This window comes from Malus domestica, chromosome 10 (assembly GCF_042453785.1).
Source record: "Malus domestica chromosome 10, GDT2T_hap1".
Lineage (NCBI taxonomy): Eukaryota > Viridiplantae > Streptophyta > Magnoliopsida > Rosales > Rosaceae > Malus > Malus domestica.
In genome coordinates this window covers 33,990,080-34,006,142 of record NC_091670.1, presented here as the reverse complement: position 1 = coordinate 34,006,142, position 16,063 = coordinate 33,990,080, and the positions used below count along the sequence as shown (strand labels likewise).

Below are 16,063 nucleotides of genomic sequence, written 5' to 3'. Positions count from 1 at the left end.
GTCATAAAAGTTGTGTTTTGAAGAATTTATTGTCAAGATGATTGGTTATATGTTGTTTACACATTTCCATATTACATCAAATTAGTAGAAGATTAAAATTATGTCTGTAATACTATGCATATAATTTCATTCGTTGTATTATGATTGAGTTCGTAATTGGAAAATCTTGCAGCTTCGGCTTTCGATTGTAAGTTTCATAAATATGGGATTGTGTAAATACATAATGTTTTGTATATCTGATTTTTTATTGAACATGACAAATTTATGTTTGAACAATATGGTAGAGAAGATTACATAGACAAGAAAGAAGATAAGGCACCTAATGTGAGAAGAGTGAACACCATGTACATACACTCAAGTATTATCATTTGTATGTAAATAGTATTGTACATAAAAAATTTATACAATTTTCAATCCCGCAACATCGCGCGTACACTCTTTGCTAGTCACTATAGTCTAAAGTTGAGGAGGAAATTGACACTATACATAAGCTATAGTAAAAATACTTTGATTTTGATTTATTTACCAAGTTGCCATTCTACCCAAATTTTTGCTTTGTTACGGATTTGCAGGCCAAAATTTTGCTTTGTGATGGATTTGCCAGGTTCGGCTTTTGCATTCATAGGGCCAGACAGAGGCCTAGAGGGCTGGACCAAAACGGCGCGCAGTCTTGAAACAAGTAAAATTACTCTTGCCCGTTTAGATTTCAGACGGGACGGGCAAGGGTGAAGATTTTGGGGGTAGTTTTGTCATTGCACGTTTGGAGTTTGGGAGGCATGTTGTCTGCTTCGTTGGATGGGATGCCTTCAGGCGATTATGATACTCCTAGTTGAGTACTTTATTATTTTAAATTAGATAATTTTCAAAACTCCCAACAATAGATAATCATAGCTAAAAACCTTCTTATTTCTTTAAATTAAATAACTATAGCCAAAAACCTTCTTATTTCTTTAAATCAAATTTCTTTTATCGGTTCATATAAAATAAGGTCTATATATTTAAGAGTAAGATCCATTTATGTTGAAAGAAATATCTTATGATATTTTTGAACTAGTCATAAGTTCATGAGAAAGGAAAGTCCATGCTCATACTGGTTGGGTCTTTTCATAGGCCGAGGTAGGTAATGTTATATATCCCTCCATCGGCAAGAGAAAGAAAAAAAGAAGAGTAAATATCTTAATGTTACTTTAATTAATATCGATGTCTTTTATGATAAAATCTTATACCTAATAAGTTGAAAATAATATCGATATTGTTGGAAGTGAATATTTGATCTGTTTCTTTGATAATTTAACATGATATCAAAGTCAAACAACAGACCTGTACCCCATGTGATGGGTGGAGGTTTCCTGGCCCCGCTAGATGATGGCGGGTCCCTTGGCCTGTCTACCACACATAATTGTTTATGTAATACAATCAATAATCATAACTCCAAAAGTCAAGAAATTGTAAACAATTCGACTACCTTTGAGGGGATACAGACTTGCTTTGGCAACCGAAGTCGAGAAAAATGTGCTGAGGATTTGGATTATCTGTGCACCATTGACTTCAATATTTGTCTTTGAGCTGATTGCTGCCTCCCTACAATTTCACTTTGCATGCTTTCAGCAACCATCTGCAGCAAAGAAATCTTCGTACAATGGGTAGCTGCTATCCAAATTTCAATGTTGTTTACTATTTTCTCTTTCTGTTTACGGTCACTTCCTACATGCGGATGGGTGACGGACTTCCAAGCGGTGGGGACTCATGCATTGAGGAAGAGAGATGAGCACTGTTCAGCTTCAAACAAAATGTTACTGATCCTTCGGGAAGGCTTTCTTCTTGGGTTGGACGCGACTGCTGTCAATGGAAAGGAATTTTGTGCAACAACCGCACGGGTCATGTTGCAAAGGTGGACCTTCGGAATACTTATCCATCTCCAGTATGGTCTGATCCCGAAGATCACTACGACAAGTTGGCTTATGAAAATGTGAGGGTAAGATAAATCCTTCTTTGCTTAGCTTGAAGCATTTAAATTACCTAGATTTGAGCGGGAACAGTTTCCAACTCCCTAAGTTCAATGGTCTGCTTGAAAATTTGAGGTATCTCAACCTCTCCTCTGCATTATCATCTGAGGGAGCTGAGATTCCAGAGTTTATTGGAAACTTGTCGTCTTTGGAAACACTCGATCTTTCCAATAATTATTTCGAAGAGAATCCAATTCCTAAGTCTTTTGGCCAGCTTAAGAGTTTGAATTATCTTAATATCTCCAACTCAGGTTTTGGGGGAGAAATTCCCCCTAACCTTGGAAACCTGTCAAACCTGAACCATCTTGACCTAGGGGGGAATTTCTTCTTGAAAATATCTTCCGAAAGATTGAATTGGCTTCCTCGCCTCTCTTCCTTAACATACCTCAATCTCGACTTTCTCAATCTTCGCAGCGCGGGAGCAAGTTGGCTATCTGTAGTTAACATTCTTCCTTCGCTGTTAGAGTTGCATTTGTTTGAATGTGCAATTGAAAGAATTCCACTCTCAATCCAAAAGGTAAATATGACTTCACTTTTGGTACTTGATATGTCAATGAATTCTATCATTTCTCCACTACCTAGCTGGTTTTCTAATCTTACTAGTCTTCGAAATCTCTATCTGAGTGGAGATTATTTCAATGGAAACTATTTCACTGGTCCGATTCCTCGAGAGTTTGCAAGCCTCGAATATCTGCAAGGCCTTGATTTTTCTGGTAATAGACTCGAAGGTCATATTCCCAAACTAAACTTTTGCAAGCTAAAGACCCTAAACTTTCAAGGAAACAAATTTGATGGGGGAATTCAAGGGCTTTTGAGTGGATTCTTAAACTGTACAGACAGTGTATTGGAATCACTGGATTTGTCCTCTAATGAGCTGGAAGACGAGTTGCCTGACTCCCTTGGGATGCTACACAACTTGCAATATGTCAACCTTGAGTTCAACAATTTTTCGGGTAAAATCCCGGAATCTATTGGAAAGTTGTCATCCTTGAAAACTCTAAACCTCAGTTACAACAATATGATTGGACCGATTCCCGATAGTTTGGGACAATTGCCTGAGCTAGTTCACCTAGATTTGTCCAGGAATTCATGGGAAGGCATTTTAACAGAATCCCATTTTGCAAATCTCACAAAATTACGATCTATTGATGTGTCTACATATCGACCTATGTCGCTCATTGTCAATCTGACTTATGAGTGGATTCCTCCCTTCAAGCTCTACACAGTTGGCATTACAAATTGCAATGTAGGTCCTAATTTTCCTGCATGGCTTCTGTTGCAAACTGAACTTTCTGATGTCACCCTTCGTAGTACTGGAATCTCGGGTATCATACCAGAAGAGTGGTTCTTGAAGATATTGTCGCAGCTCAAATATTTGGATTTATCGTACAATCATATCAGCGGAAGGCTTCCACTCCAATTGAAATGTCCAAAACTATATCATATAGATTTGAGCTATAACAGATTCGATGGTCCACTCCCACTTCTGTCCGCCAATGTTACCATCTTTAATCTTGAAAGCAATTCATTTTCGGGGCCAGTTCCTTTGAACATTGACCAATTGATGCTGACATTACAAGGATTGTATCTTTCTGATAATCAGTTGAAAGGCACAATTCCACCCTCCATTTGCAACTTGCAGAGCTTGTCAATCCTTTCTCTGAGAAATAATCAGTTATTCGGAGAATTTCCGCAAGAATGGAGTATGTGGCCCTTAATGTTGATTGTCGATGTTGGATACAACAATCTCTCAGGTAATATCCCAAGTTCAATGGGTGTCCCAAGCTCACTTCTTGTATTAAAGATGAATGACAACAATCTTGGGGGCACAATTCCTTCTTCTGTATGGCGAAATTGCACTTCTTTGAGGAGTATCGATCTTGGAGGCAACAAATTTACAGGAAACATGACTTTATGGATAGGATCAAATGCGCCCGGGTTGTTTTTCATATGATTGCGATCCAACTTATTAAGCGGACATATCTCCGACCACTTGTGCAATCTTCCGTTGCTTGACATCCTAGACCTTAGTCACAACAACTTCTCAGGGCCCATTCCAAGTGTTTGAAGAATATGATGTCTTTGGTGGAAGGTTTTTCCAATGCCACTTTACTGTGAAAGCTATATTGAGCAAACCACATTGACGTTGAAGGGAAGAGAACTCGTATATAACAAAACTCTGTTCTTGGTGAAAAGCATCGACCTTTCATCGAATAATTTAGAAGGTGAAATCCCTGAAGAAATAACAAGCCTCATAGCGTTAAGTACCTTAAACTTGTCAAGAAATCAACTAAGGGGAAACATTCCTTTGAAGATCAGAAACCTGTGTTGGCTGGAAACTCTTGATCTCTCACACAATCACCTTTCAGGACAAATTCCTCAAAGTTTGTCTTCTTTAACCTCCTTATCTTACTTGAACTTGTCTTACAACAACTTGGGTGGAAGGATTCCTTCTGGGAACCAACTCCAGACGCTCGAAGATCCCTCCATTTACGAGGGCAACCTTTTACTGTGTGGAGTTCCTCTTTCAACTAAGTGCCCAGGAGATGATACTTTTACTGCTACAGATGCGAAAGACAGCAACGAAGATGGAAATGATAAGTTGTGGTTCTATGTCAGCATGGCACTGGGTTTCACCGTAGGCTTTTGGGGTGTTTGTGGTACATTGCTTGTGAAGAAGTCATGGAGGTATGCTTATTTTCGATTGTTCGATGACATCAAAGATAAGGTAATGCTAGCAATTGCAGTCAAAGCAGCTCATTTTCAAAGGAAACTTTGATTCGAGAAGAAATCTCTCAAGATTAAAATAAGACAAGCCAAGTGCTAACTACCAAGTTCATGTACTACGTATTTAGTTTATCTATGACTATCATGTATGTGTAATCACTGTAATGTACTGCAAGCTACTAAATAAATCATGTTTTTCCATATTTTCCTGAAATTTCCAATAAGTATTCGAATACAAGTTCTCACATAGAAAGCAAACATCGTGACTACATTTCTTTGGCGATATTTGGGAAGAAGTATGAGAAATTACAAGAATTGTAGTGTCTGCAATTTTGTCAGAAAGAGTAAATTAAATTTAATACTGGAACAATGCCATTGAACCATGAACATATAGTGTAGAGAAATTGAAAGTTGAAATAAGTGGAAGACGACATAGGAAAGAGAAGAAAGTTTATAGAATATTACTCAGTTGAAAGTTCAATAGAAAGATGAGTCGAACTGGAAAATGCACACAGACCAACTTTAAAGAATGCACCAAAAATGTCAACTTGGCATGCAATTCCTTTCTTTTTTTTCTGTTTAGATAATTTGCACAAATTTTCCCACAAGAATACAAGTGTTCACATATAAAAAATGCAGATGCCCCCACCAAAACATTCGGTAATCTGTAGAGAAAGTGGGAAAAAGGCAGAAGAAAGAGAAGCAAGTTCATTGAATGAGAAGCACACAGGAAAATGCACACAGAAAGACCAACTTGAAAAGCGATATACAGTAAAGTTTGAGGGAAAGGTTTGAATCCAAGATACAGTGAGTAGAAAATGGCTACATTATCCGACTACTAGGACAATCCACCACGAGCAAGACTAAATTAGACTTTATTCCTGAATTTCCACACATAATAATTATTTTTTACCACAAAGTTTCTGTTTGATTAACTATTAGTGCCATTTACCAAGACTTTAAGTCAATAAGTCCTGATTAGTGCTAATTAAAAATGGTTACTCGTTTCTCTTTCAGAAATCCACCAACCCACCAAAGACTTTGATGCCAAAACTTTACATGGTCGACTCTTTATCTGTTTTAATCCCTATGTGCTAATCTAGTCAAATTCAGTGGACTAGCAAGTGGCAAACATGCAAGTGGATTGAACACTTGAAATCTGGCGGCTAATAATTTCGACCTCTCCTTAAAAATTCGGTTCTTATGCTCAGTAGCCATCTGCATTCTGCACCAAACAAAGCAAAGAAAACTTGATTCTTACAACAATGTCTATCTTTGCAAATTTATGCAATCCCACCTATCACCTCAATATTGCTCACTGTTTTCTCCTTTTGCTTTTGGCCTCTTCATATCTACACACTACTAAAGTCTGTCTTGGTGATGCACTCCCAACTGCCAAATGCATCGACCAAGAGAGACGTGCGCTTCTCGCCTTCAAAGAAGATCTCACCGATCCTTCCGGCAGGCTTTCTTCTTGGGTCGGTCGCGATTGCTGCCAATGGAAAGGAATTTCATGTAACAACAACACGGGTCATGTTGAAAAGATGAGTCTCCAGAATCCATACATATATAAGCTATTGGTCTTTGATGCAGAGCGAGATGAGATGGAGTACTCGTCGTTGGGTGGTAAGATAAATCCTTCTTTGCTTAGCTTGAAGCATTTGAATTACTTAGATCTAAGCCGCAATGATTTTCGAGGGATTCACATTCCCGAATTCTTTGGCCAGCTAAAAAATTTGGGGTATCTCAATCTCTCCTCAGCTTCATTTGGAGGAGATATTCCACCTCATCTTGGTAACTTGTCACATTTGAACCATCTTGATCTCAGTGAAGAGTCTGACTACTCCTTACTTGAAATACCTTCCGAAAACTTGAATTGGCTTTCTCGTCTCTCTTCCCTAAAATACCTCAATCTTGAAGGGTTGGACCTCAGCAACACAAGTTGGCTACATAATGTTAACATGCTTCCCTCCCTACTTGAATTACACTTGCCATCATGCCAAATCGAAAACCTTCCACTCTCACTCAAGAACATTAGCCTCAAATCACTTTTGGTCCTTGACATGTCGTATAACGATTTGAAGTTTCCATTTCCTGATTGGTTTTTCAGTCTTGGTAACCTCACTAAACTGGATTTAAGTGGGAACTTGCTGATTGGACCCTTTCCCATTGAACTTGAGAGCCTCAAATCACTTGAACACCTTCATTTATCTTTCAATGGACTTGAAGGTCGAATTCCCATGCTTGAAAATTTTTGCAGTCTAAAGACCTTAAATCTTGCCAGCAACAAATTTGATGGGGGGATTCAAGAGCTGTTCGACGGTTTATCAAGTTGTCCCAATAGTAAACTCGAGTCACTAGATTTGTCTTCTAATATGCTACAAAGCAATTTGCCGGCGTCCTTGGGGATGCTACGCAATTTGAAGTATCTCAGCCTCTACAACAATCTTATGAATGGGTCCATTCCTGAAAGTTTAGGACAACTCCCTAAGCTAGTTCACCTCGATCTGTCGTTCAACCCGTGGGTAAGCATTTTGACTGAATCCCATTTCATGAACCTCACAAGATTGAAATACTTTGCATTAGGCAGAGTGGATCCATACCCAACTCTACCTATTCACCTCAGTTTCAATGTGTCTTATAATTGGGTACCTCCTTTCATGCTTCACACAATCAACATTGCGAACTGTAAAGTAGGTCCTGCCTTTGGGGTATGGCTTCAATCTCAAACTGAACTAGTCTTTGTCAAACTTCGGGGTACTGGGATTTCCGATTCTATACCAAAGCACTGGTTCTTGAAATTATCTTCCAACGTCGAATATTTGGATTTATCTTACAACCAAATCACTGGAAACCTTCCATTGGAATTGAATTTTCGGAATACTCTAATTTTGGATGTGAGTAACAATCGAATTGAGGGGCCATTCCCACTTTGGTCTGGTAACCACGTGATCCGCCTTGAGCTTGAAATGAATTCAATTTTCGGGCACATTCCTTTGAATTTGGACGAAAGGTTTCCAAAACTGGTGGCATTGTATCTCGCGGAGAATCGTTTGAGTGGTACTATTCCAAGCTCCATTTGCAACATGCAAAACTTGCTAGTCCTTTCGCTGAGAAACAATGAGTTATCAGGAGAATTTCCTCAAACATGGAGTCAGTTGCATGAGATCTTGGTCATAGATGCTGCACACAACAATCTCTCAGGCAAACTTCCTAGTTCGATTGGTGTCTCGGGCGCTCTTTTCGGGTTGAAGCTGAACAACAACAACTTCGATGGTGAAATTCCTCTTTCCTTGCAAAATTGCACTTCTTTGAGGCATATTGATCTCGGAGATAACAAATTCACTGGAAAAATACCTTCATGGATAGGATCAAAGGTGCCACTGGTATCGATCTTACGACTGCGGTCCAATTTTTTCAGTGGAGAAGTCCCCCAACAGTTGTGCAATCTTGGCTACCTTCATATCCTAGACCTTGCACACAACAACTTTTCAGGGACTATTCCTAAGTGCTTGAATAAACTGAGTGCTCTGACGCATGGAAATTTCAGTGCTTATGACTTATATGCTTTTTATGACCAAGAAACATCAGTGGTGAAAGTAAGACAACTTGACTATCAGCCGCAGACTATAATGTTCGTAAGAAGCATTGATCTTTCATCGAATAACCTCGAAGGTGAAATCCCTGAAGAAATATCCAGCCTCGCTCTACTGCATAACTTGAACTTGTCGATGAACCAATTGAGAGGAAGCATTCCATCAAAGATTGGGAACTTGCTGTTGCTCGAAGCTCTTGATCTTTCGATCAACAACCTTTCAGGAGAGATTCCTCAAAGTATTTCACTTCCGACGTTCTTGTCTCACTTGAACTTGTCTTATAACAACTTGACCGGTAGAATTCCTTTGGGCAGCCAGCTTCAGACACTCACGGATCCATCCATTTACGAGGGTAACCCGTCACTGTGTGGGGTTCCCCTTTCAACCAAGTGTCCTGGAGATGATCACACTCCTACAAAAGACAATGATCATGAAGATGGAAATGATAAGTTTTGGTTCTACATTAGCATAGCACTCGGATTTATCGTAGGTTTTTGGGGTGTCTGTGGCACATTAGTCGTCAAGAAGACATGGAGGTATGCTTATTTTGGATGGTTCGATGCCATTAAAGATAAGGTACTGCTAGCAATTGCAGTGCAAATGGCTCGTTTTCAAAGGAAGGTTTGATTAGAATAGAAATATGAATGTCGTTCTTGAATTCGGAAAATTTTAAATAACTATAAAATACATGTACTGTGTGATTTTTATTTTTTGTTCTTCCTTTTGTTGGAATTTACGAATGTAATTGCACTGGATGTTTGATGAATAAGTTTGGAATATCACTAGTATTAAAAAAACATATGATCCTGAATTGCATTGCCAATTGCCTCTCTCTTCTCTCTGCCAAACCCTTTCCACCAAATACTAATTGGTGTGCCAAGACTTCCACGGCTACCCATATCATTCCATAGAAAATTTCGTATTTCCTATTATTTAATAACATATAAGAAAGCAACGAGTGTAACAATGACTATTTTACGATGTTTCTGGTAGGCTTTTGTTTGGGTGGGCCATGATTGACTATTTTACAATGACTATTCCTAAGTGTATCCATGAAATAATACAATTGATTAGACACTCAAAATGTATCCATGTTGTATATGCTACGATTACGGTCCAACTATTCTTGTAGACATTTCCCAACAACTTTGCAATCTTCGGCACCTTCATATCCTTGCTCGACCTTAGTCTTCATATCTTAAAGACATAGTGGAGGACATAAGGTAGCACTTGCAATTGCGTTGAAAGTGGCTGATTTAAAAAAATTCTTTCTTTTTTGAGTTTGATGGTATTATTATGCATATGTGGTGTTTTTTACCTTCTGCTTTGTGTTTTTTGAACTTGCAATCTGTGATACAAATAAAGGAACTCTTATCTTTCAAAAGATGTTCCCACAGACAATTATGTATTAACCTGGAATTAAATAAAAATTATAGTTTGTACTGATCAATCGCATAATAATATATGTGACCATCCAATGTTGCAATTTAACAAAACAACGGTTTGTTCATAAAGTACATAAGCGCACGTATATATTCTTCTCTTTTACACTTCTAGAGAAATCAAATACCTCTTGTGCTTGCATCAACAATGGTTCTCTGATATCTTCGAGCAATTCGTTTGACGACATACTTTCTTGAGGTCCGGTAGGAGCATGTCCCTTTTGCTGTCTGGTTACCATGCCTTTTTTAGCTTGAATTGGTCCTGGCTTCCTTCAGGCTCTACAATGCAACGCATTAAGAGAAATCCGTCTTTCAGCAAGAGTAGACCAATTTCATCACTACGGTTTTTGAAAAAGCATTAAATTGATTACATACCAGCCGTTTGAAGGATCTACTTTGAGCAGCGTTCTTTCCATCTTCCATGCCGGGTTTAGCACGATCAAGAGCCTGAGGGGAAAAAAAAATGTTGATTTTAAACATTGGTCAATGCAACCGGGTAAAACGGCAGAGAACTTATCTGCCGCACTATAATAGACTAAAGTAAAATGCTGTATTACAGAATGCAAACTAAGCTCAGACTCAACACAGTTTGTCTCCCCAGTCCCAAAAACCAATCCTCTACATTTGGCTCCGTGTCTTCGTATCATTTTGAGGCCATGAGTTTCCATTTGTGCTATTTCATTTCAGATGGGATTCATTGCAAACTAGGGATCAAACCTAAGTAAAAGAACAGCTGTGTTCGATCTCTTTGCTTGTGATACAAAATACTGATCGGTCAAGTTAACAAAACATGTGCATGTACTGAGAGAGGAGAGAGAAGGCAAGGGTGGAAGATGGGGGAAAAAATTCCATTTTTCATTCAAGATCTCTTTTCTTAGGGTAAAATCAATTTAAAAATTTTAGAACGTTGGGGTTTTAATATAGAACCACTCAAGATATTATCAAGCAACTGAAGAAATAGAGATACTGTAGCTTAAACTATACTGGAAAGGGAAAATACTACCTCAATCAAAGATTCCACGCGACGTCTCATCCTTGTATGCATGAAACCCTCTGAACACTGCAAAAGAATATGCACAAAAGGAGATTGAGATCAAACATATCAAATGAAGAAATACATACATATTAATCATTGAAGACATAGTGCGCTTCCAAGCAGCAATCATAGTCAGTACGTTATAGACAGACAGAGACGGACAGACAAAAAAGTTGTGCAGGACAAGGACTTATAGCATGGAAAAGTTGGTCCAACATTACTAATAAATGAAGTTTAGGAAAACTGAGCGATGGGCTGCAAACAAGAGTAAATCAGACAAAGCAAAAACATATACGACAAAGAATAAAATCTTACCTCCTGCACATAAACTACGAACTTTACACGATTTCCGGATCATACCATATCCATTTATCAATAGAAAGTAATATGACAAAATTTGTTTAGTTGATGAGGACAAAAGGTGGAAGTAACAAGTTTAGAGGAAAAAGGTCACCTTAACATGGTAACTAACATAAGCATGAAAAGTTGATAAACTCCAAACTGTTCGATCCAATTTCTTGCCTTCCACATGACGAGGGAAAATAACTGCATTGGTACACCGTACATTTTATTAAAGTGAAAAATAAAAAACAAACTGCCCATTTCCCTGACATTACCAAAAGTGACAAATCCTGCATTGGCAGACAGTGCTTCAGTGGGAGCTTCCTTTAGTTCTAAAGGAGGGGTAGGAGACCACAAACAAGGAGGGGCGCTATTAAGTCCAGCTGCACGTCTTGCTTCCACAAATTCCTAAATGGTAATAAAACCATCACACTTAGCAACTAAAACACATCAAAACAAGAGTACATAGATCCATGGCAGCATAGCTTGGAGGTAGCAGAGTTCAACAAGCTAACATTATCTAAGGTATCTAGCAAACCTTATCAGCCTCACCAACATATAATTAATAGACTTCACATTCTCTTCCTGGGTAAAAAAATTTAAATTTGCAATTTAAGGTCATATACTTATCAAACCTGCAAGAAGGAAGTTGCAAGAACAATATCTATAGAGTCCTTGAATCTCATAGGGAACACTACCGTCACTTTGTCTACCTGCAAAAAACATCGCAAGGTTTATCAGAATAAGGTTTCAACTGCAGTCCCTATAAGTAGCTAAAGTACAAAACATAAAAGCAACAAAGAGCAAAATGATAATTTGTTAGCCTTAATACGTAAGTTTACCTGAGGAATAAGGAAAAAGGACTCGTTTGGTCGATGCAAAAGAGCGACAAGCCCATCAGTATTGGACGCAACATTCCTTGCACCAAGCTTCTTCAGAACCCCTCGCAATGGAGCACCTAGCACCACTTCTCTTACAGATGCAATCTTTAGCAAAAGAGCATGTTTGTACTCTACGCAAAATCGCATCCGCATAACAAAGTCAAAAAAGGAAAAATTGGAAGTCAGCCAAAAAAATCAATAGATAAAAAAGGTCGTACCCAGTGCACAAGGCTCCCGCTTTACGCAGGGTCTGGGAGAGGTGAATGTCGGCTAGCCTTACCCCCATTTATGGAGAGGCTGCTCCCAAGTCTCAAACCCGAGACCTACCGCTCATGGGCGAAGGCACTTGCCATCGCACCAAGTGCGACCTCTTAAAAAAAAAATCAATAGATAAATACATAAAATTCGAATGTATAAGAAAAACGAAAGCCCGAAAGAGGATAATCTAGTAGAATAGAATCTAAAGCAACCCTAATAAAGTGAGACAATGTTGGGTTTTACACCAATGGACCAAGCAGTCCAAGAAGGGTTTTATACCAATGAACCAAGCAAGTCCAACAAGCTAAAGTTATCTGGAAACAAGCCAATCTTGTCTATCAAGCTAAATGCATACTAAAACACAAAAACTTCGAAAAGAATATTAGCAACTAGAAAAAACACCCCGACGACTATTATTCATTGCCTTGACCGGCTTTAACAAGATCTCTTAAATGTTTTGAAAACATATATCCATGGGTATGGCAAGCTTTATAATGACCTTAGAAAAGGAATTCGTTGAACCTTCATCTGGAGGAAGTTTGTTGAGATTGAGCTTCAAGGTAAGATTAAACCCATCTCTTGGGGGGTCAAGAATTTGAACCACCGCGCCGTATGCAGCCTTTATAGCCTCTATAGCTCCGGAGGGAAGGCCGCCCAAGAACACAGTTTCCGGAGGTGGAGTCGGTAGCGATACCGAAAGCAACAATATATGTGGGTTCTTCATCGTCACCTGCATAACATCAATGCCATTACACAACCCGTCCAACCAAAACTGTTCAAAATCCGAAATTGAATTCTGGGTTATCACCTGAATGTGGTAGCGAACGTCGTCGAACTCGGCCCAGTGGTAGTCCGCCTCCACCGCCTTCTCGATGCTGCAAAACCATACAAAAATGAGAGGGTGACAATGAGGAAGAAGAAAAAGAAGAAATTGGACCGTTGAATTGGGTAAAGGAACGAACTTTTGGAGGCGATTGAGCAAGGTGTCGAGTAGAAATCTTGAGTGGGACTGCAATAGAATCATTGGGACTGAATTGGGTTTGAAGATTTGACGGTTTTTGTGGCGCCTGTGGCTTCTGCTCTCAGTATCTGTTCGTCGGGAGAGAGAGCTCAGAAAATGCAGAACTGGCTGAGATGGATCTACACTTGAGAATTTGACATGGCGTGTCGCTCAGGGAGTCTGCGGTTCAAACAACGGAGAACTTTTTTATTGTCACGGAATACGCCTGTTTTTTATTTACGGAGGTGAGGGAATTTTTTTTTTTTTTAAGTTATTAATTTTTTAACACACATATTTCACCATTTATACAATAACATATGGTATACGATCTCGTGTTTCAGTTACATCGAAAAATCTCTCCCAACAACGTCGTGTTTTTGGAGAAATTTTTTGTTGCGATGGAAACACAAGTGGTACATCACGTGTTTTTATGTAAGTGGTGGGAAATTATATTTTTTAAATTATTAATTTTTAACACACATACTTTACCATTTGTACAATGACAAGTATGTCGATCATATTGAAAAATCTTCCGTGATTTTGGCCTTTACCTCGTTTTTTCAACTTTACCTCTCTTCTTTTGCTATTTGGTCCTTTTGGAATTCGGATGCCGGAATGGTACCCTAATTCTTTCCTTAATTCCAAATTCCACCCTCTCTTCTTCTCGTTATGCCACTTTGTGCAGTTGCTCTTGGCTTCATGTCTTTGAGACATTCTGTTAGACATCCTTGTCAAACATCCTTTCAAACATATTGCTTTCAATAATTCTGTTATGAATTTACTATAATTTTATAAAATTTAATCAGATATTTAGAATTCAAGCATTTACGGGAACAAAACACTTTTACTTGTTATTTTACATAAAATTGTGACATTTCAAATTTCAACATGTGATTATCTATGATTTTGGCACTTAGTAATAGATCTTATAATGAAATAAACTGTGAAATTTTCCTCAATTAGTTACTCGTCTAGTAACTCCGCCTATGTCTTACATGGCCGGTCCCAAGCCCGGATAAAGGAGGAGGGGGAGGGCGTCAGGTAGTCGACAGCCGGCACTCCATGATCACGTCGAATCCTTATGAAAATGAATCCAGAACAAAATCACGCTAAAGCTAGGGCGTCACCCGTAAGTGGCGCGCTGTGTGGCCCGAGCACAGTGATAAGTGAGCAAGGGTCGCTGTATCTCCATCGGCACCCAGATGCAGTGTTAAATGAGCAAGGGGGCCATAGAAACTTCTTTTCGAACGACTCCACTCAAAGTTGTTTGGGAGCATATGCTCCTATCAACTTTACCCGGGACACACAAAAGAAGTACTTTGATCCTATTAGACGGGGGAGGGTGAATAAGCTATGACAGAAGGGTAGAGTTCAAGAGAGCAAAATGCGTTTAGGAACGTGGAATATAGGAACCTTAACGGGAAAATCTATGGAAGTAGTGGAAGTTATGGTGAGGAGAAGGATAAATATTATGTGCCTACAAGAAACTAAGTGGGTTGGTAGTAAGGCAAAGGATCTAGAAAACTCAGGGTTTAAACTTTGGTATTCGGGCACAAATAGAACGAGAAACGGTGTTGGCATCATCGTGGACAAGACCTTGGTACAAGATGTTGTAGATGTCAAGAGGGTAGGAGATAGAATCATGGCAATCAAGATTGTAATAGGACAAGAACTTATCAATGTGATTAGTGCGTACGCACCTCAAGTAGGGTTGGATACGAGTTCGAAGGAGAAATTTTGGGAAGATCTTGGAGACTTGGTGCAAGGAATTGCTCAGACGGAGAAGTTATTTATAGGAGGAGATTTAAATGGACACGTGGGCAGGGAGACAGGCAACTATGGAGGTTTTCATGGTGGCCATGGTTTTGGGGAGAGAAACGAGGATGGGGAAGCTATCTTGGATTTTGCAATGGCATATGATCTCTTCTTAGCCAACACCTTCTTTAAGAAGAGAGAAGAACATGTGATCACCTACAAGAGTGGGTCGTCAAAAACACAAATAGATTTTCTTCTAATGAGGAAAGGGGATCGTATAACTTGTAAGGATTGCAAAGTTATACCAGGAGAGAGCGTGGCTAATCAACATCGCTTGTTGGTGATGGATGTACATATCAAACGAGTAAGACAAAAGAACAAGACTTGGAAGTGCCCAAGGACTAGATGGTGGAATCTAAAAGAAGAAAAATAAGTCATTTTCAAAGAGAAGGTAATCACCCAATGTGTGTGGGATAGAGAGGGGGAAGCTAGCCAAATGTGGGATTTCATGGCTAGTTGTATCCGAAAAGTAGCAAAAGAGGTATTAGGAGAGTCCAAGGGCTTTGCCCCACACCAAAAGGAATCTTGGTGGTGGAATGAGGAGGTACAAACAAAGGTGAAGGCTAAGAAGGAATGTTGTAAAGCCTTATACAAGGAGAGGACCGATGAAAATGGTGAAAGGTATAGAAAAGCGAAGCAAGAGGCGAAGAAAGCTGTCAGAGAAGCTAAGTTAACGGCTTACGACGATATGTATAAACGACTAGATACCAAAGAATGAGAGTTAGATATCTATAAACTATCTAGAGCAAGGGAAAAGAAGACAAGGGACCTAAACCAAGTGAGGTACATCAAGGATGAGGATGGAAAGGTTCTTGCTACAGAGAACGCGGTTAAAGACAAATGGAGAGGTTATTTTCATAATCTTTTCAATGAAGGACATGAAATGAGTGCTTCTTTAGGGGAGTTGAGTAACTCAGAAGAGTGTAGAAACTACTCTTTTTATCGTCGAATCCGGAAGGA

At 39.1% G+C, this 16,063-nt stretch overlaps 3 protein-coding genes across 4 annotated transcripts; 2 read left to right on the top strand and 1 right to left on the bottom strand.

Moving 5' to 3' along the window:
- Positions 1 to 1,790: 1,790 nt before the first annotated feature.
- LOC114827457 (receptor-like protein EIX2) lies at positions 1,791 to 5,831 on the top strand. The gene is made up of 5 exons (XM_070806365.1): positions 1,791 to 1,926; positions 2,024 to 3,760; positions 4,376 to 4,734; positions 5,373 to 5,522; positions 5,751 to 5,831. Exons 1-5 carry the CDS (start codon positions 1,791 to 1,793, stop codon positions 5,829 to 5,831), a joined length of 2,463 nt encoding a protein of 820 aa, XP_070662466.1.
- Positions 5,832 to 5,998: 167 nt separating this feature from the next.
- On the top strand, positions 5,999 to 8,956 carry LOC103413790 (receptor-like protein EIX2). Its single transcript, XM_008352233.3, has one exon. It carries the CDS (start codon positions 5,999 to 6,001, stop codon positions 8,954 to 8,956), a length of 2,958 nt encoding a protein of 985 aa, XP_008350455.2.
- Positions 8,957 to 9,748: 792 nt separating this feature from the next.
- LOC103446025 (actin-related protein 2/3 complex subunit 2A) lies at positions 9,749 to 13,527 on the bottom strand. Of its 2 annotated transcripts, none has more exons than XM_029110094.2 (10): positions 13,251 to 13,527; positions 13,097 to 13,163; positions 12,811 to 13,018; positions 11,992 to 12,161; positions 11,785 to 11,862; positions 11,425 to 11,557; positions 11,262 to 11,353; positions 10,775 to 10,831; positions 10,147 to 10,218; positions 9,749 to 10,050 (listed from the first exon to the last, which is right to left on the bottom strand). In XM_029110094.2, exons 1-10 carry the CDS (start codon positions 13,310 to 13,312, stop codon positions 10,018 to 10,020), a joined length of 972 nt encoding a protein of 323 aa, XP_028965927.2. In that variant the 5' UTR covers positions 13,313 to 13,527; the 3' UTR covers positions 9,749 to 10,017. The 2 variants fall into 2 exon arrangements, with proteins under 2 accessions (XP_028965927.2, XP_070662116.1); XM_070806015.1 differs by having other exon boundaries at positions 11,262 to 11,329; positions 13,251 to 13,506.
- Positions 13,528 to 16,063: the final 2,536 nt, after the last annotated feature.